This window comes from Canis lupus, chromosome 16, assembly GCF_048164855.1.
Source record: "Canis lupus baileyi chromosome 16, mCanLup2.hap1, whole genome shotgun sequence".
Classification (NCBI taxonomy): Eukaryota; Metazoa; Chordata; class Mammalia; order Carnivora; family Canidae; genus Canis; species Canis lupus.
In genome coordinates, this window is record NC_132853.1 from 37,330,035 (window position 1) to 37,351,129 (window position 21,095).

Below are 21,095 nucleotides of genomic sequence, written 5' to 3' on the forward strand. Positions count from 1 at the left end.
ACCTGGAGCTCTGACTCTCCACGCTGGCCCTGGTCAAACTCCTATGACCCTGTTACTCAACCTCAGAGACATTAATAAAGCCTCATTAGAGAGGTGGAATCCAAGACCCAGAGAGGTAAAAGGACTTCCCCTAGGATCACACTGGCCTTCCTGACAGAGTGGGAGCCTCAACGAGGAGGCTCCCCTGGATGGGGAGCCTCTCTTCTCCAGCGCCACAGAGGTAACAACTACAGCCAATGCGCTCTCTCTCTCTCTCTCTCTCTCTCTGTGTGTGTGTGTGTGTGTGTGTGTGTGTGAGATGGGGACAGGGAGAAGAGAGTGAACAAAGTTTTGTTTCTGCTACTTCCATCTTCATTTTGTCATCCTAAGTCCTATCTTCCTTCATTCATGAAAACTGTGTCTAACTTCTGTGTTCTTTCCGGCTTTCCCCCCCACCTTCCACATCCTTCCTTTCATTGGGCACAATAACTGGTGTGTGTGTCGGGGGGAGGTAGAGTTAACACTCCTTGGCTCCAGAAGGGTGTGGAATCTTGCAGGTAGCCATAAAACAAAGCTCCTGCCTTCCTCTCCCTCTCTCTTCTGTCACTGATGGGCAACCCGTTCAGCCCCAGATCTGGACCCACATACACAGGTTGTCTCTTGTCTCTTGTCTCTTGTCTCTTCCTCAAATCTTTGATGACCCAGAGCACTGAGTGTATGCAGGAAAGGATGAATGATGGTTGCTAAAAACTCCCCTTGCTTTACAGGTAGGCTCTGCAAACAATTCTTCTTTGGAACCTAAGTGGGAATGTAAGAGGTGGGTGGGGGGCATGAGGGCAACCCCCCAGGAGAACCCCTGTGATGTCAGAACTGAAAGTGCCTCTCTGGCCTGGACCTTTCTCCAATAGAGAAAGAAACTAAAACTAAAACTAAAACAGGAGGCCAGTGGAGTTGACCTCAAAGCCACAACGTCCATGAGTGGAGTCAGACCTGTATACACATGCATATTCCTCTCTGTGGCCTCTGTGATTCTGGGTGCTAAGAGAGGGGTGAGGGCGCCATTCCAAGTTCTTGGTCTTATTGGTTACTGTTCGTGGAGGGCCCCAAACACACATTGCTTTGGTCCTCTAAGAAGCTTTTCATAATAACTACTAACGTTTGTGTCGCGTTTTAGCATTTCTTTTTTTTATTTTTAAGATTTATTTATTTATTCATGAGAGACACACAGAGAGAGGCGGAGACATAGGCAGAGGAATAAGCAGGCTCCCCACAGGGAGCCTGATGCGGGACTTGATCCCAGGACCCTGGGATCACAACCTGAGCTGAAGGCAGCCACTCAACCGCTGAGCCACCCAGGCACCCAGTGTTTTAGCATTTCCGTGTAAGTTTTCATTTAATGCCTCACAAAACCCCCTCAGGGAGGATTATTACTGAACTGTTTTTATCAATGAAACACAGGTTCAAAGATACTAGATTGTTTGCTCTTGGTCATACATCCAGGAAATGGTGTGCTTAGGACCCAGAGTTACTGGCAAGTTCCAGAGAAGCAGGGACAGTGGCTGTCTCCCCCATCACTGCACTCCCAAGGTCTAGCCCATTGCTGAATGACTAAGTGAACCTCAGGACTGGTTTCAGTTCTCTTGAGTTTTTCTTCCCAGACCTTTGAACCTAGGGTCCTGATGCTTCAGGGACTACCCAGATAGGCCTCAGTGAAAGAGATATGTGTAGACACAAAACCTGTTCAACAAATACACACAAACCCAACACATACAAAAATAATACTTCCTTTGCTTGAAGCTTAATTTTCAATACTTTTACCTAGGACCTAGGTTATAGGCCTGGACATTTAAGGAAATGGAGAAAGGTAGTATTCCTTGCCCTCCCTTAGAAAGAGCTCTGTGTGTTCCCCTGTGCCTCTGTGTGCTCTGGTGGAGTGGAGATACCCCAAATGGGGATACACCAGGTGGGAACATAGTTTCCCTCCCCGGCCTAGTAAGTAGTTGGGCAGCAGAGGGCACTGCAGAGCCACAGATCTTGCATTCATGGGCTAATCAGTTCTGGGGGTTTGCAGAGACAACCAGAGATCTCAGGGTGGTCTTAAGTCTCAGGGGTTCTGTGATCCTATAGCAATTTCTGTTCTTTTCTCCAGAAATCTGAGTGACACCTGCAAGGTAGCTGAGGGAAGGTGAGTGGTTTTGAGTTCCACCATACTTTTTCAAACTGTGTGACCTTAGGTAAATAACTCTGGGCTTCAGTTTCTTCATGGGCAAGGAAAGATATCGTGTTGTGCAAAATTAGAGATGAATTTGTATCAGGCACCCCTTGCAAAGCATGAGGTAGAACAACCATCCGGTTGTTGGAACTTGTTCCTTGACCTTGTGGAGTTTACAGCTTAGTAGGAAAGACTGATTTTACTCCAGTAACCCCATGGATAGATGGAAAAATACACCTGTGTAATAAGTGCAACAAAGGAGTGGTCTTGGAGCTGGAAGGGCAGGAAATAAATGATGTGGGAAACAAAGACAGAAGAGAAATCATTAAATTTTCTTACTACTCACAGCCCATTGACAAGTCCTTGAAACAGGCAGATTGACATTCTTCTAGGAACTCAGCTGCCTCAATATTAATACTTTGCTAAGGGCAAAAGGCAATCTTAGCCCAATGCCCAGGATCCTGTAAGTCTTTTTTAACATATAAAAATTCCTTTAGAAACTTTCTTTATCTCTAAACCCCCCCAAGATATGTGTTGGCAATCATCCCCCAAGCATATGACCCATCTGAAGGGTCATATACACCTGAAGGGTCTCATGACTAAGGTTTTATTAAATGGTAATAAGTGACCCTTTCCCAACAGTAGCCAGCCCCCTCAAGGTCCTGGAAACCCTGCTTCCAAATTCCTTAGAGATTCACACTATACCTAACCCCCTCCCAACTTGAAAGTATATAATGGGCCACTCCTCATGACCCCAGTGCATCTCATTCTGCCCACAGGTCCTGCCCCTGTGCTTTCATAAAGTCACCTTTCTGCACCAAAGACGTCTCAAGAATTCTTTCTTAGCCATCAGCTTCAAACTCTAATGTCTTTTCCCATATCAGTAAGTATCCAGGTAGAGAGGTTTCCCTGAGGGAGTGAGGAATGAGTTCAACCTCAGGATAAGTAGGAGTTTACTAAGCAAAAAGAGAAGGAAAAAAACCTTTCAAGAAAAGGGAATAGGTTATGTAATGGCCATATGTGTATGACCTTCACACAGGGCTAGCAGAACTGCCAGAGAGAGAGAGAACAAAGTGAAGGTTGGTGGGAGAAGAGGCCGGACAGAAGCAAGAGTTAGATCACACAGGACCCCAAGGCCTCCTTTAGGAGTATTATCTTCAGCCTAAGGCAAATGGGAAACCATGAAGAGTTATAATCACAGGTTACAGACAGATTTCCATGTTATTTTTATTTTTAATTTTATTTTTAAGTAATCTGTACACTCAACGTGGGGCCCTGGGATCAAGAGTCACATGCTCTTCCCACTGAACCAGCCAGGCACCCTAACAAATCTCCATTTCCTCTCTGACTCCAGGACTTATACTCTCTTAGCTCCAATGCACCCTCAGATACAAAGTTATCAAATTCTGCTGGCTGATGGTCCCTCTTTATGTCTCGCATCCCTCAACATCTCCCAGGGGACAACTGCAATAGTTTTCTAATTGACCTCCCTCCTTGCTGTCTTCAGCCCAGTCCTCTTTCTTCCAGTCCAGTATCCTCTACACAGCAAGCTTTATCTTATTTGATATTGCATGCCTGCATATCAGTGAAGCATGAAGCTGCATATCAGTGAAGTTCAGTGAAGCATCCACACTTATTCCTATTTTGTAGATGAGAAAACTGAGATATGAAGGTGCTGTGGAGCTGGCTCATATAGGACTGTGAAAGCCAACTGTTAAAACTTCAGGGGTTTTGCAAGCCAGTTGTGAAACACAGCCACTATTAAAAATCAAATTATGCACACTTACAATTAGACGATGTTTAAAACAAAGGTAGTAGATTTTCTTTTTTTTTTTAAGATTTTATTTATTTATTCATGAGAGACACACACACAGAGGCGGACTCTATGCAGGGAGCCGGTTGTGGGACCCTGCCCCAATCCCAGGTCTCCAGGATCAGGCCCTTGGGCAAAGGCGGCGCTAAACCGCTGAGCCACCCAGGCTGCCCAAGGTAGTAAGTTTTTCAAAAACTCATCAATTTTTTTTGAAAGATTTTATTTACTCATTCATGAGAGACAGAGAGAGAGCACGCAAGAGTCAGCGACACAGGCAGAGGGAGAAGCAGGCTCCATGCAGGGAGCCCCACATGGGACTCAATCCCAGGTCTCCAGGCTAAACCGCTGAGCCACCCGGGCTGCGCAAAAACTCATCACTTTCTACTAAGTTTACTATTACTATTGACCCATGCTCCTGGGATTGTTATTTTATCTGCACGATGAAACTATTACATAAGGATAGGCTACTATGCTACTGTTCATCTCTGTGTTCAGTAACTCTGTGTTCTGAAGCCATGGTGGGAATATTTAAACCATGGATATCAGCAAATGCTCCAAATCAGGGCCTTGATTTATTGTTTTGTCAATTATCTAGATTTAAGAAAGTGATGGAGGAAAAGTTAGTAATTCAGATTTAAATTTAATGTGTTATGCCTGTAGCCATTACATGGTGAATAGCATAAAATAAGGAAATATATATATTTTAATTTTTATTTATTTATGATAGTCACAGAGAGAGAGAGAGAGAGAGAGAGAGAGAGAGGCAGAGACACAGGCAGAGGGAGAAGCAGGCTCCATGCACCGGGAGCCCGACGTGGGATTTGATCCTGGGTCTCCAGGATCGCGCCCTGGGCCAAAGGCAGGCGCCAAACCGCTGCGCCACCCAGGGATCCCGGAAATGTATTTTTTAAAGATTTTATTCATTTATTTGAGAGCGTGAGAAAGCACATGGGGGGAGGGGAGGGGAAGTGCAGAGGGAGAGGGAGAAGCAGACTCCCAGGACCCTGGCATCATGACTTGAAGGCAGATGCTTAACCGACTAAGCCATGAGGCGCCCCCCCCCCCCAAAATTAAGAAAATATTCTTTCAGTATTTGAAAGCCATTTTCTGATTCAGCAAGCAAGTCACTTCCATAATTGGCAGTTAAGACCATCTTTATTTTTTTTTCACTTTCCTCTTAACACTGGCATTGTGGAAAATATCAACCAACATTCATGCTGAAGTTCCTTGGTCAATTGAAACCATAGGTTGGCTACCCATACAAGAGTTCAGCCAAAACCAATGAAAGGATTCCTGAGAACCAATTGGTTATATGGGATTTGCAACTGTATACTATTATTAACATTTGTAAATTGTGTGCCATACATCCTTTACCTGATAAATTTTTATGATAAATTTTTATCATACACACACACACACACACACACACACACTGCCCTCTTCTCCCCCAGGGAGCCGTCTGTTCAACATTTATCAGCACACCACTGGCTCTAGAAAACGCATTATTCATGTGTCATTCCGCAAATATTCCCTGGATGCCAGCGGGGATACAGCTAGTCAGTGAAGAAATGACTCGGCCACGGTCACACATCGCAAGGGGCACAGGGCGGGACCACATGCACAGGTGCTCCCGGGGCCAGCGGCTCTCGGCCAGGACCGAGCCAGGCTTTCCAGGGCCGCTCCCCCTCACCGGGCAGGGCGGCTTCGGCCTCAGCGCCCGGGAAGTGAAAAGCAAGGGTCGGGGCAGGGGACCAACGGCCAGGCGAGAAGCAGCCCACGGCCAATAGCGGCCCAGGCTGCACTCAGCGTCACGCTTCGCGGAGGCCGGCCCGAGCACACCCTGGGGGAGGGGGCGTGGTCACAGCCTCCCGGAAGTGACGCCATCCGGGGGCGGTCCTCGGCGGCGGCGGCGGCGGCGGCGGCGCGCGCGGCCTGGGCTAGCGCTGGGCTCCGCGCGCCCCCCGCCCCCCTCTATGAGGCAGAGGCCGCGGCGGCCGTTAGCGCTGTCGCTCCGGGGGCCGCGGCGGGCGGGGCTCCGGCGGGGCCCGGCCTAGTCCCCACCCCAGCCCGGCTCCCAGCCGCCCGCCCTCCCTTCCTCTCCCCGATGCAGGGGGCCGAGCTCCGGGACGGCGAGGCGGCGGCGGCGGCCGCTTCGTACCGCGTCCTGAGCCGCCTGCTCGGCTATGGAGAGGCGGCCCCCGAGCCAGGCCCGCCGCCGCCGCCCCCGGGCCATGGCCCCCCTCCGCCCCCCTTCCTCGCGCGGCCGGGCCCGCGGGGCTCCCGGCCGCCGCAGCTGATGGTGTTCCGCAACGTGGGTCGGCCGCCGGAGGAGGAGGACGCGGAGGCGGCCCCGGAGCCGGGACCCTCGGAACTGCTGTGTCCCCGGCACCGCTGTGCCCTGGACCCCAAGGCCCTGCCGCCGGGCTTGGCGCTCGAGCGGACCTGGGGCCCGGCGGCTGGACTGGAGGCGCAGTTGGCGGCGCTGGGGCTCGGGCAGCCGGCGGGGCCGGGGGTCAAGACGGTCGGCGCGGGTTGCTGCCCGTGCCCGTGCCCGTGCCCCCCGCAGCCGCCCCCTCCGCAGCCCCAGCCGCCTGCCGCCGCCCCGCAGGCCGGGGAGGACCCCACGGAAACGAGCGACGCGCTGCTGGTCCTGGAGGGCTTGGAGTCGGAGGCCGAAAGCCTGGAGACTAACAGCTGCTCCGAAGAGGAGCTCAGCAGCCCGGGCCGCGGAGGAGGAGGGGGCGGCCGGCTTCTGCTGCAGCCCCCGGGTCCTGAATTACCCCCGGTGCCCTTCCCGATGCAGGACTTGGTTCCCCCAGGGCGCTTGGGTAGAGGGGAGCAGCAGCAACCGCCCCCGCCCCCGCCTCCTCCCGGGCCCCTCCGGCCACTGGCGGGCCCTTCTCGGAAGGGCTCCCTCAAAATCCGCCTCAGTCGCCTCTTTCGCACTAAGAGCTGCAACGGCGGCTCCAGCAGTGGGGATGGGGCCGGCAAGAGGCCTTCTGGAGAGCTGGCTGCTTCAGCCGCGAGCCTGACGGACATGGGAGGCTCTGCGGCCCGGGAGCTGGACGCGGGCAGGTGAGACCGGCTGGCAGGGGCTGCGTGGCAAAACTTCCTCTTCTTGTTTCATTTCCCTTTTCTCCTGCTGCGAACACGGTCCTGATAATTCTTAGGATCCGCGCTTTTCATAAGGAGGCATAGAGACTTAGGGCTAAAGGTGGTGACATCGCCCATTAGGTCAGAGCTGATGGTGGGAACAGCTCCCACCCTTCAGAGTTCACTCTGGTGACATTTCTCAGCTGGTTAGCATCTCTCCAATTGGGAGATGATTTGAAACCATCCTCCCACCCCGACCCCGGCCTGGCTTTTAAAGTTTTCCAAGATATATGTCTACCATTACACCTGGTAGGGAGATTGCTGGAAACGTTTGGTCTTTGGGGTAAAAAGTTGGTGTTGTAACCATTTTGCTTGTTATTCTTTCTGTGTACCAGCACCCCACCCCTTCCACCCTCATGCAGACAAATAACGTGACACACTGGTGCAGCTGTAGGCCAGCAATGGTTTGGGTATCTTGGTTCAACATTTTAATGTTTTCCTGGTTGGTTTCTTAGATAGACTTGGTATCTCAAGCCTGTGGCCTGTGAGAATACAAAACAGTTTGCTTTCAAACTCATGTGAGTGTTCTAAGTGTGAGATATAGGCATGGGTGTGTGAGTTCTAGGCCTATTGATGGAAATTCCAAACTTAGACATTGATTTTTTTTTTTTCCCTCTGCATTTTTCAAGGGTGGACAGCACTCTGGCATCCCATGTTAGGTCTGGATATTAGTTTAGAGAGCTGTCAACTTTTGTGTCAAGGAGTGAGACTTCCTTTGTGGTACCTGCCATTGTGGTTTGCACTGCTGAGTGGGTTCTGAACAAAGATTGGAATTGGTTTCAGTGCAGCTCATATGATGGATTCTTGAGACACACTGGCAGCCACAACCTAAGTCTGAAGAACGGGGTAGACCTATACATTTGAGAACTTTACTGTTTACCAGAATCACATGGGGAGCTTTGGGAAAAGATCAGTATGCCTGAGGGCCCAAGAGTTTGAATTTCTACAAAGCTTCCCCCATGACCCTGAAGTGTGACCTGGACTGGGAACCTCTCACCCATGGACTTCTCCTGTCAGTGGAGTTTGCATACTCCCAAGAGTGGGGTCAGTTTTGTTTTTGCTGCCCTTTCTGAATAGTTGTGCCAGAGGATCATCTTGGGGATCAGACCTAAATCAAATTCCCTAAAGAGACTGGTAGGTTGATATGTGTTGTGCCCCCCACCCCCCCCACCCCCGCCCGGCAGATGTTTGTTTCTGTCTTTGCTTCCCAGTGAACTTATGCTGGGAGCTCAGGTCTTTAAAAAAAAAAAAAAAAATGTGTGGCTGCCGAAACAGCTTTTTTGTAGTAGGCTCTGCATTCGATGTTCCACTTACCAATATAGATGGAATTTTCATCAGATGGGGGGAGGGCAGGATTGAAGCTGTGGGTAATGACATAGGATAGACTGCTAATTTTCTTGTGGTTTGTCTTGCCTTTGTTCCATATTGACCAGGACTTGGTCTAAGATTCCAGAGACGCCAAATATGAGGTGTGGCGTGAAATTAGCTACTACGTCTAATAGATTAGGAAGAGGAAAAGGCATATAACATTATACGGTTTTTTGCCTTTGGAAGCAGAATTTAATGGTCATTGGCTGCTCTGTTACCAACCCTCACACTAAGCACAATACAGATTTCTGCTGCAGAGCAAATTGGGCTGTAGCTCTGCAAAGAAGCTTAGTTCAGGGCACTGGAGAATTACATTTTTTGGTCCAAGGGCTTTTTCTGATGAATTGAAGAAGAGCTAGGTATTTGTGTGTGAACGTTTGGTTGACTGCTATTAGGAGGCAGCATGTTGCACAGAGAACATCTAGATTCCGCTAACAACTCCAACATCAGCTGTGGAATGTAGGCCAATTTTGTCTTCATTCTTCGTCTTTTTTTTTTTTTTTCATCTGTAAAATGGGAGCGATTCTTGTCTTGTTCCTGTCCTTATAGGAATAGAGTGAAGATGAGAGAAATTGAGATGGAATATTTTGTGCTTTTGGAGGAGAAGTAATAAGATTGAACTGGTAATTTTTTTTAAATGCTTAGGATTTGGTGCTGCTAGATTTGCTTGTTAGCTTTTCCACAGCTTACTATGTGCCAGTCTTGTTGGCAGCCTCGCAGCTGTGAGAAACTCGGTAAGTCTGGCCAGGGTAGTTGTGATTTCTATGATCTGCACCTAAGTCCGCCCTGTCGGGAGGAAGGATGAGTTTGGAATTTTAGCTTGTTCTGTTGTTTTGATTGGTAGGGACCTAGAGGCTGTGAGAAATGTCAGTCTTTTGCCAGGAGGTATATGACCTCCCTCCTTGTTGTTGGTTGGAGTTAATTACAAGTCTCTGCAGTCTTTGCTGTATAATTTGGGGCTTTTCAATAAGTAACCTCTGGGTATGGTTCTCTTTGCCCTTCTCCACATCTACCTTTCCCACAGCTATCAGTAGAAAGTACTTCCTGTGGTCATTTTATGAGGCTTAATACTTTCCATATTTTAACGTTAAGCAAACCTTTAATTCCTTTCAAATGCTTTAGAGTCTGCTAAGTGGACCTGCCTGGATATACTGAGTCTTAAGCCTTGTGTGAATTAGCTTAGAGAACCCTTTTCAAGTGAAGGAGGAAGTGGGCCCACCAACTAATCAGGTTTCTGTTCTGGAGAACTGGGCTAGGCCTTGTAGCACACATATGTTAGAATTCAAAGAGCTGGGCTTGATGCCTGTGGGCCTCGGTGTGATATAGAATTGCTATTTCAGGAAAACCAGTGAAGTTCCCTTGTCTGTTTCACATATGTTGAGCTGATTGTCTTCCTTTGTATTTAGTGAGAAATAGCATTTGATCTAACCTTTTAAAATCATCACATAATACACACATGGTTGGAAACGGGTACCTTGTTCATTTTTCAAAGTTTGTTTTTTCTGAGTTAACAGTTGAGATTATTATTGGCAGTCTTCTAATTGAGAGGTGGGGAAATGGAGAACAGTTCTGTAGTGGTTTCCTATCTGTTTGGAAAAAAGATATATAATTCTGGAAAGAGAGGCAGGCTGTCTTGGCATTAGTTTGGGGCCCTTCTGTCATGGACAGACCTGGCAGACATGAGAAAGCCTTTTCTGTTTCCTTGGGTCTCCAGGTCTGAGGGGGTCTTTTTTGAGGAATAGCATGACATGCTGAGAGCAAGATGATTTTACGGTGTGTGATGAGGAAGTTCTGACTTTGTGTTTGGGTTTCGGGTCCATACTCCATTGATCTTTTCAACTCTTGCCCCACAAAATGGTTCTGGTTAGCATCTATCATTTGGAATGAGCAACCTAACTTCAGAAATCTCTGTCCATTTGAGCCTGTGTCTTTCTCTCCTTAACATTTTCCCTGCTAAAATCATTCCAACGCTTTAGACATTGGGTTGTGGCTCTTGGCTCTTCCCCGGAAGTTCCCTCCATAGGTTCTTTAAGTTGGTTTATGATGGAGTTTTGGATCTGACCTTGCTGCACAGATGTCTGTGTATTGGAACTACAAATGAACACATGGTTTTTGTGCCTGTAGCACATGAACAGACACTAGCTTATGACGTGTTGGAAATGGCACGGGCTGGCTGACTTGGCACTGCATGCTCTAGCAGGCACAGAGGTAAATTGTGGCCATCAAACTTGACATTTGGACATCCGAATTTGAGATTTACTGTAGAAAAGGACGGGTTTAAGTTTTAGGACATCAGTAGAGGGGGTTTATGAACAAGAGAAGGAGGACAATATTATTTCATGGTTTATATTTTAGATTTCAAGAAATTTGAAAAGTGGCCAGTGGTTTTATCAATGTGTTGTTGGCCCGTCTAGTGTAATGCTTTTAACTCATTTTATCCCATGGATCTGTTGCTGTACAATCCGCAATTTGCAGACTGGAAGTGGACAGAGGCATTCTCTTTGTTATCTGTAGCACAAGTGATGCATAGCTGACACAAAGGACTGCTAGCCCCAAAGAAGACCTTTACCTCAGGTCTTCTGCTGCCTGTGTTCTTCTCTGCCACCTGAGATATAGCCCACCTGATCTTACCCCACCCAACCTCTCAAGTCTTTCTGCTGCTAAGATGCAAGTGGCCCACTGGCAAAGTAAAAATGACTTACCTTTGCACCCTAATGCTTGTCCGGGTCATCTGGGGAGGAATAAAACAACATGGGAATGTAGTATAGAAGGGTTAGTTAAAAATGTCACTGGAGCTGAATCATTCATGTTACTTTCCCAAAATGGCACATCTAGCTTAGATGGGCTTTTATCGTATTAAATTCTTCATGTATACAAAAGGAGATACATAAAGTGTATGTGCAACAATAATAATGAATTGCATACTTGGGTACCCACCACTAAGCTTAGCAAATAGAATGTTATCAGTGGCTTTGAAGACCCCTGTGTGTTGCTTCCTGATTACATCTCTTCCCTCCCCCCATATAACCACCATCCTCAGTTTTATGTTAATTGTTCCCTTGCTTTGTTTTTTATAGTTGTCTAGATTGGTCTTTTTATGAATGACTGCCATTAGAATGCTCTCAGGATCCTTGAGACAGAAACTGCTTTGGATTTTTAGTTAGAGTCTACCTGAAGAGAGAAGGAAACACTTATTATTGTTATTAGCCTATCCGTCTCCTAGACCTTCTACCTCTTCAAGCCTCCAGCCCTGAGGCCCCCTTACTTGCCATCCCAGAGCTCGCAAATGGCTCTGCCTGTATTCAGAGTCTGATGTATTTCTTTTTCTAGATCCTAGAAACTGATATTCTTCTGCAGAATGCCGGGGGTGGGGGAGAGGATGAGCCGCAGTGAGAAGGCCCCCGCAAGATGTGTGCATTTGGGTACTGCCGTTCTTCAGTGCTTGGCACTGAAGAGGCTCGTCCCCAGCATGGGCAGATGGCAGAGTAATGCAGCTTCCTTTGAAAAGAGGCAAACGGCCAAATGGCTGAGGTGTGAACCCTTTGAGAGGCCAGTGCTTTAGGTTTCTACTTGCTGGGCTTCATGTGGTACCCACAAGTTATCAAATAAAAATCAATTTGGAAGCTCTTCAGTCTTAAAGCTCATGTCCAGTGGAATTAACTTTCCATTCCAGCCCTCTGGAGTTTTGGAACGGAGCTGCAGACTGTCACGGGCAACTTTTATAAACAGAGGCCTGTGTGTGGTTGTGTCTTATTTTGATGCAGCCGTGTCTCCTATGTGTGCCTTGGGTGGGGCAGGCACAGTAGGCACCATCATTAGATGAGAAGTCTCAGCGCAGAAGTTGCACAGGGAGTGTGAGATTGGAATCCACCGTCTTGGCTTTTTCTGAGTAAGGTCTTCACAAGATGGTTTTGAAAAGCTTAGGCATCTGTGTTAAAACAAATGCGTAAAGATTTTCCAAAGTCAAATAATTTAAATAGGGTTTCATCTTGGATTTTCTATGCTGCTTCTTTGTTGGTGCATTTGAAGTTTTATTTAGTCCTTTGGGTGAGAGTAATTGTGGAAAGTGAGCCAGGTATAAGGCCAAGAGTCAGGCATTCAAGTTGTGGGTTTTTGTTTTTTGTTTCAAGTCTGGTTTGTTGAGGTATAATTTATGACCACCTAAAAGTCTAAAAGTTTTTGTTTTTTGTTTCAAGTCTGGTTTGTTGAGGTATAATTTATGACCACCTAAAAGTTATGACACCTTTCTTTTGGTGTCCAGTTCTATTAATTTTGGCAAGTATGTACAGTCACAGAAGCTCTGCCATACAGTCCAGATAGAGCGTATTTTTATCACTTCTGTGAGTTCTTTCCCTTGTAGTCAATTCAATCATCCTGAGGTGAGGTTTTTGAGCTTAGCACATTTCTGGCCAGAAAGTCTTCGTTGGAGTCTTTTGGATTTCTTTCATTTCTCACTGAAAAGCCGGTTGAAATTGGTACAAAGTGAAGTTACCTTTCGTATATCTTTTCACAGGAGATCTGGGTTTTCCAGCTGGCTGCCTGGAGCCACATCAAGAAGTCATGGGGAGAGCTATATGACTGGCAGCTCAGAGAGGGGGAAGAGGCCATTTTCTTTGGGTACCAGGCAGAGCCCCTAACCTGAGGGGGTCCCCTTGTTAGCTGATGGCTTTGCCCCATGGCTTGGGGGTATTTGTGTAGAAATCAGGGATCTTAGTGGTTGAACATTGCCTGTGCTTCTTGTAGAGCCATTCTCAAGTCCAAATCTATTCCCTGGTTCACTTTGGGACCTTCTGCACCTTGGGGCAAGGCCACAGGGAAAACCTTTGCTGTGAGATGGCATCTGTTAGGTCAAGAGCCATTTTCTTGGCTCTCATGAAAATCAACCTTGCATCTGACTTTTTTCCTCTAGAAATGGACTTGCTAATTACTACTCAAGGTGTTTTGCTCTTGCTGGGTGTGGAGAGATCCAAAGGGATTTCTCATTGCTTTGTAGGCTGAACTTTGTAGCCAAATCCATTTAAGAAATTGTCTGAATTGGGACCCCTGGGTGGCTCAGCGATTGAGTGTCTGCCTTTGGCTCCTGGGGTCCTGGGATTGAGTCCCACATTGGGCTTCCTGCGTGGAGCCTGCTTCTCCCTCTGCCTGTGTCTCTGCCTCTCTCTCTTTCTGTGTCTCTCGTGAATTAATAAGTATCTTAAAAAAATTTATTTTTATTTTTTTTATTTTTTAAATTTTTATTTATTTATGATAAATAAATTTATGATAGGCACACAGTGAGAGAGAGAGAGGCAGAGACACAGGCCGAGGGAGAAGCAGGCTCCATGCACCGGGAGCCTGACGTGGGATTCGATCCCGGATCTCCAGGATCGCGCCCTGGGCCAAAGGCAGGCGCTAAACCGCTGCGCCACCCAGGGATCCCTTAAAAAAATTTTTTTTTAAATTGCCTGAATTATTTCATTCTCCTCCTTTAATTTTAGGCTTTATTACAAAGGTGTTGCTGACAGTGACTATGGTTTACTAGGTTTTTCAGGGCATCTGGAATTGGGTGTCATGGTGATTTAAATGTGTATGTGTTTATTCCCCCACCCTTCATTATATTCTCTGTGTGCTTTCTCATCCTCCCAGGAAACCCAGGTTGACAAGAACTCAAAGTGCCTTTTCTCCGGTCTCCTTCAGCCCCCTGTTCACAGGTAAGGGTGATCGCTCTCTTTTTTCTTCTGACATCCGAGAGCAGGCGTGTTCTGAGACCTGTCAGGAGACACTTGCAGGGGCACTGCAGGGGGAGCTGCAGGCGGGCCTACAGTTACTGCCTTCATTCCATGCCCGCTGGGTTTGGGCTGAAGCTATTTTTATGATGTGGAATGTGTTCTTGACTTTGGATGCTTTATAGTTTGAGATAGAGACTGCTTGCTGGTAATTAGGTGGCCCTGGCAGTTATGCAGTGCTTAGTTCAAGGTCATCACATATAAATTAAAAGTAGGAATTACAAACTTATAGGCTCACAGTACATAAACCACTCTCTAGAAGTCCTACAATTCCTGTCCCTGCTTCCAGGGGAGTTCATAGATTATCTAATAAACATGATCCACAATTATCTGGTCTATTTTTAAAGACTTTGGGCAAAGGGGATTACATGAACTCTTGTCTTACCCATTTTAGGAGCCAGGAGCTCTTGCAGCTGTTAAAATTATTCATTGTGTCTAATTTAAATCTTTCCTCCTGCAGCAGAGAACACAGTTGCTTAAGTAGGAAAGTGTTTGACTATCCTTTGAACAATTGCCTTCCCTTTAATAGGGAACTTGCTCAGATAAGGAGCTTTTTTGTTATGTCAGTTGTATATGAAGCTTCTGCTTGGGTAGGTGGTGGAAGATCTTTAGCACACTGCCTCCAGTGTCAGGAACTGAGGATTCCTCCTTGTTTGTGGCCCAGCCCCAAAATCCTAACTTCAAACTCTTTTGGAGCTTGTATTCCTCAAAAAGATGACTGGAAGAATTATGACTTAGGAATGGACATTTCCAGAAGATGTTCAGGCTAGTGAGACCCCTATTACTACATGGACTGCTGTGAGTTGTCAGAACAAGTGAGTTGGTGTCTGTAGTAGGCACAGATGGAAAAGGAGGCCTCTCTTACCCAAAGCCCAGAATTAAAGAATCCTGTCCTGTAGCAGCATGTTTTTCTCATTCATAATTGTTTCCTCTTTAAAGTAAGGTATACTCACCCACATTTGTACCTTCAGGTTTGGTGTTCCTGTTTCAGACAAACTTAGCTCTCTTGAATTACATCCCCCTCCCCCTTTTTAAAAATTTACATGCTATACCTGTTGTCTAGATCTCTGACCCTTCAGGAAACACACTCTTGTGGACTCACTGCATTATTCTGGGCTGCTGGGTTTTCAGCTACTAAGCTTTATGATGAGTCTGACGGAGTCCGGCTTCCCAGAGCTTTTCTTTCTCTGTACCACCCCCACCCCTTGCCCAGTAAGCTCTACACCCTAAGTGGGGCTCGAATTCATGATCCTGAGATCAAGAGTCACATGCTCTACCGACCAGACCAACCAGGCACGCAGGCAGAGCTTTTCTGCTTATCTTAATTAGTGCCAAGACCTTTGTAAACAATAACAGCAACAACTGTGTTTTAGATTCTGAAAGCTCAGCTCTTGGCCTTTTAAGAGATATTGGTTACCTCATTTTCTTAATTGGGAAATGATAAAATTCTAGCTGAGGGGCTAATGCAGCCTCCCAAATGAGAAAAAATTGTTGGAAATAACACCCCAGGGACCAAATTAGAGAAATCTTGAGTTCTCCTCAGTGGATCAGACCTACCAAAACTTGTCTGTCAGTCTTTGTTAATAAAATACCCTTTATCCTCTGGTGACTGAAGTAGAAAGAGGGTAGGTGGGCTTGGGTGGCAAGAAGGAGGGTATATAGCAGATAACAGAACTGCATGATATGCAGGAAGTAGGAGAAACTCCCATGGAGCTTACCTGATTTGGCTGACTAAAAGAGGTTCCTTATTAGGAGTGTAAATATACTTTGTGGCCTTTGTAGCCTCAGCCATTAGGAACTAGATACCCAAAATGGTTGGTTCTCTTATGAGTGAATATTCTGGAAAATCTAGATGTAGAAAGCCATTTAGGAAGAAATTGGGGCTCACCTTGGGACCTTTATCTGCATTCAACTTAGGTACAGTTCTTAGATTCTTCTGGCACCTGCTTTCCATGTCCATTTGGACTTGTAACAAGTGACTTGCCTTGTTCCCTAAGGCAGAAATTTGTACACACATCTGTAAACAGGTGTTTGGGGTGATTCTGGCTCTGGGAAGCATTAGATTTTGAGATTTTTGAGAGCTGGGGCCCCTAGCCTTGCTTGCTTGCTCCTTGCTTTCCTTTGCTTTTGGCCTCAGCTTTGGGCAAGGTGCTTCCATAACGTGCTTGCTCCATGAATCCCTCAGGTGAAACTGTGTCGCTTGTGGATGTGGACATCTCTCAGCGGGGCCTGACCTCTCCACACCCTCCAACTCCCCCTCCTCCTCCAAGAAGAAGCCTCAGCCTCCTAGGTATAGTCTCCATCGCTGTATGCCTTCTTGCCCTAGTGGGAGGGGGTGAGCTGTAGGGACCTCTTGTTCTTTTCCAGGAGCCAACAAGCTCTTGGGTTTCTAATAATGACCCAATTATCCCCCGTCCATTTCTCAGCACCCTTGTCATCTCCTTAAGCAGTTAAATGGGTCTCTTAACCTGCATGCTGTAACATTTACTGTCCATATGTTGATTAGATCTGTACTTACCTTGCCCTGAATCTACTGCTAGTAGACTGCTTTAGGAATATCCTTATTTTTCTGCTTTCAACAAAGGAAACCAGGTTAAGATGATTGTTGCCCTTTGTGCAAAAAGACAGGGTGAAGGTCAGGCCATCTTGCTCCAGAGGGCAGCCTGATGATCCTTCTCCCTCCTCTGCTTCACCTCACTCATCTGTGCTCGTATTTCTGAACCTCTTGCTTCTGTTCTCTCTTCTAGATGATATCAGTGGGACGCTGCCTACATCTGTCCTTGTGGCTCCGATGGGGTCTTCCCTGCAGTCTTTTCCCCTACCTCCGCCTCCTCCACCCCATGCCCCAGGTTAGCTTAGTTTAGAGGCAAGCCTTGTAAAAGTTGGGAGTACAAAGTGATATACTCTTGAAGGATGGGAGAAGTCTATTTATGGAAATCATAGGACTTATGAGAAAGCTTAAATCTTATCCCCTTGGCTGGGCCAGAACTCCTTGGAATTGAGGCCAAGAACTGTTTTTTTCTAACCCATTGTTCCCTGTGGAGGTGAATCTGATTTTTGGTAGGGATAAAAGACTATTGAATTTTTCACCTCTTTGCTGCTGATACTGCTTTGCAATCTCTGAGTAGATACCAGTTAGGAGACCTCTTTAATTTCAGGTTGGCAAGGTTTAAAGTTCTCAAAATTCTCTGGTGTTTCTAAGTTTTTAGTATTTACTGCAGCCTTGTAAATAAGTACCAAGCATTTAGTAGCCCACACCTGCTTTGCCAGCCTCCAGTACCCAAGGAGTAAAATGAATGAAATCGGCATTCTTTTCTACTTGCCTGGCAAAATCGTTCCTCTCCCTGGGCAAGTAAACGAGTCACTATTTCCAAGGCTGCTTTACCGGCGCTTCACCTCGAGGTGGGAGAAGCTGGAATCGCTCTAGGCTGGTGAAGCCCCTGAAGTAGTCACCTTAGTCAGGTTAGTGAGCAGCTCCCCTCCCCCTCTCTTGGGGTCGAATGCCCCCACCCATCCTTCACAGCTTACACGAGCCCACACAGCTTTTTGTTCCAGCCCATCCAGCTCTTTCCCACTGCTTTGGCTTCCACCCTTTCCAGCTTAGCTTCTAATGCCTTACCCCTCTTCAGTTAGCATCTCTGTTTTGGGAGGAGGGTCTGCTTATATGGTTGGGAGCCAGGAGGGTGAACAAGTGACCGCCACTGTCTTGCCCCGCAGATGCGTTTCCCCGGATTGCTCCCATCCGAGCAGCTGAATCCCTGCACAGCCAGCCCCCCCAGCATCTCCAGTGTCCGCTCTACCGGCCCGACTCAAGCAGCTTTGCAGCCAGCCTTCGAGAGTTGGAGAAGGTAGGCGGTGCCCAGAGACTGGCGGATGGTCTCCTCTCCCACTCTCCTTCTTCTGTCCTGGGCTCTCCTTTTCTTATTTTTAGAGGAAGAATAGTTATCTTGCCTCTGTATTTACAGTGCCAAAGCAATATGCTGCTATGATCAATTCCATAAGGGACATTGTAAAATTGAATCTTGGGGAAAAACGTTTGAAAGTGGTGAAGAACAGTTGTGGAGAGCTGTTCACCTAGTTGAGGCTGACTTTGACAGATTAACTGACCCAGTTCCCTCTTCTTTTTTTGGTAAGGCCTTCTTAATGGGATTGTAGACTTATTATTTTGTTACTTTAGAGGGCTAAAAGAATGAGCCGGCTATTCATTGCTAATGGTTAAGATGCCCTTAGCAACTCTTACTTAGTAAAATATTTTGAAAGTGGTGGGAAGGGAGTGGTTCTTCTGTGGTAAAATAGATTGTGCTGAAAACATGCATGTTTCCCCAGTGCTGTGAAGTACCTGACCACTTCTTATTTTTGATAGTGTGGTTGGTACTGGGGACCAATGAACTGGGAAGATGCAGAGATGAAGCTGAAAGGGAAGCCAGATGGCTCTTTCCTGGTACGAGATAGCTCTGATCCTCGTTACATCCTGAGCCTCAGTTTCCGGTCACAGGGTATCACCCACCACACGAGAATGGAGCACTACAGAGGTAAGACATGCTGCCGTTTGAGGAACACTTTCTTCCCCTGGTGCTACTCTCTATTCTTGCTAGCTGGCCTTCTCATGGGAAGGTTTTAGAGAGGTGGACTACAGAGAGGGAGGAAATCTCATACTCCATTGAATGTTGTTATGGGTACTAGTTTCAGTCACTAGAAGGGATGTTGGCTGGGATAGGGAGGAAGGTGAGGGTTCTATGGAAAAGTATTCTCAGCATTTTGTCTTAGAAGGAGGAGAGCCTGAACAAGATGAACAGAACAAAGTTGGTAGAACTCTCCTAATAGAAGGAAAAAATAAGCTAGGACCATTCCACAAACTCTCCCAAGCTCTGTTCGTAATTAGGCTCAACATCTAGAGAGACTTTCTATTAAATCCTATACACAAAGAAGAGAATTTAGTGTTGATCCTTGGACTGTCCTGTGGTGAATTTCTTTGTCTGAGAGTCCATCACATCAGGTTTTCTTGCCAGGCAGTACGGTGATCATTTCTTTAGGTCACCTGTGTGGTCTCTTAGAAAATAGTGAGCAGAACTCAGAGACTCTTTGGGATCATCATGCCCTAGACTACCTGTCTTCCTCCCTGGGGGTACCTCCTCCTTTGTGGTCAGCAGGTGCTGAGTGCTGTGGTCACGTCTAGAGGCTGATTCTTTCAACCCTGCCGTCTGGACTGACTTTGCATTGTGGCATTCTGTCTCTGACCTGGGACAGAAAATCATGATGATCATTGGTGGCAGGGCTGGGTAATCCATCCTTTGTCAAATTTGCCTGTGTTAAAAATTTTTAAAGTGGAGAGAACTTGTGATGCCTGGTGGCTCAGCTGTTGGGCGTCTGCCTTTGGCCCAGGGTGGGTCCTAGAGACCTGGGATCGAGTCCCACATCGGGCTTCTCGCATGGAGCCTGCTTCTCCCTCTGCCTGTGTCTGCCTTTCTCTCTCTGGTCTCTCATGAATAAATAAATAAAATCTTTTAAAAAAAAAAAAAGAAAAAAAAGTGGAGAGAACTTTGGGGAGTTTCAGGGACTCACCCCACCTGTGATCAGTCTTACACAAGCTGTGTTAGACATGGCATCACAAGTGAGGACCTCCTGCATGGTCTCTTCAGCCACCACCAGGCCTTTTCTGCTCTTAGCTATGTCATGTGGTATTTACTTGGTTCGCTTCTCCTGTGAGGCAGGAAGTAGTGCATTAGGCCAGTGCAGCTTTGTCAATGGTTTCCTCTGTCCCCACCCCTGCCTTAAAGGTACATGAAGAGAAAGGTCCTTCAGTCCACTGGCCTGAGAATTAGCTTGCTGTGGTGTAGCCTGCTGCCTGCTTTCCTCCTATTCCCAAAGGCCAAAATCAAGCCAGCAGAAAAACACCATGCAAATTAAAGCATTTCAGAATGCAGTATTTCTTAAGGCTATGAAAATGATGACTGACTAGGGCATGAGAATGAGGAATGAACGCCTGACCTCTAGGTCCCTGATAGGTGAGAGGCCGGTAATGAGAGAACCTTCAAATGGTGCTCTCGTTACTTATTGTTCAAAGGGGCTTTCTTCCTTGAATAAACGGGATTTTTAATAGAAGCTTTGTGGGTCTCCCAGTTGCCAGTTTGCAATGGAGCATTTGTCTTCATCTTTTTTAAGTGATACTGTGAGAGTAACTAGAGAGACTCAAATCTGTAGTTCTCTTGGATTCTGTCCCTTTTGTAGGCAATTCCTTTGCATTTAATGCTTAAGTTTTTGGAGGTTTTGGTTTGGTTTTAGTCATGGGAGTTCAGATTCCCTTTTGCTTTTAGGACTCTAAAACTTGGGGTGGGATCTTTGCAACATTCCATGGCGGGGAGAGTTGATTTTAAAAGTTAAAGAATGGGGCAGCCCGGGTGGATCAGCGGTTTATCGCCACCTTTGGCCCAGGGTGTGATCCTGGGGACCTAGGACTGAGTCCCGCATTGGGCTCCCTGTGTGGAGCCTGCTTCTCCCTCTGCCTGTTGTCTCTGCCTCTCTCTCTCTCTCTCTCTTTCTCTCTCTTTCTCACTCTGTGTGTGTTTGTATTTCATGAATGAATAAATAAATCTTTAAAAAAATAAAAATAAAAGTTTAAAGAAGAAAAGACTTAGAATTTAATGTTTTGTGCCTAACACATGAATGAATGAGATTTGCAAAACTGATCTTCCTTTCTTGTCTCGACTATTCTGTAAATGCTTGAACACAGATCTTCTGAAAAGGGCATCATTTAAACTTGGTTTTCCTATGGCAGTCTTTTCTTATGACATATGATTTAAAGATC

General features: G+C 46.7%; 1 protein-coding gene across 2 annotated transcripts in view; it reads left to right on the forward strand.

The window, feature by feature from the left end:
- The first annotated feature begins 6,033 nt into the window (after positions 1 to 6,033).
- Positions 6,034 to 21,095, forward strand: part of SOCS7 (suppressor of cytokine signaling 7) — a 32,265-nt gene continuing 17,203 nt past the window's right edge. Inside the window, exons 1-6 of one of the 2 annotated variants that reach the window (XM_072780309.1) lie at positions 6,034 to 7,079; positions 14,151 to 14,215; positions 16,476 to 16,580; positions 17,038 to 17,139; positions 18,008 to 18,138; positions 18,654 to 18,822. In XM_072780309.1, the coding sequence (XP_072636410.1) occupies positions 6,109 to 7,079; positions 14,151 to 14,215; positions 16,476 to 16,580; positions 17,038 to 17,139; positions 18,008 to 18,138; positions 18,654 to 18,822 (1,543 nt within the window). In that variant the 5' untranslated portion in view covers positions 6,034 to 6,108. The remainder of the gene's footprint in view (positions 7,080 to 14,150; positions 14,216 to 16,475; positions 16,581 to 17,037; positions 17,140 to 18,007; positions 18,139 to 18,653; positions 18,823 to 21,095) is intronic. The other variant, XM_072780310.1, reaches the window with a different exon arrangement.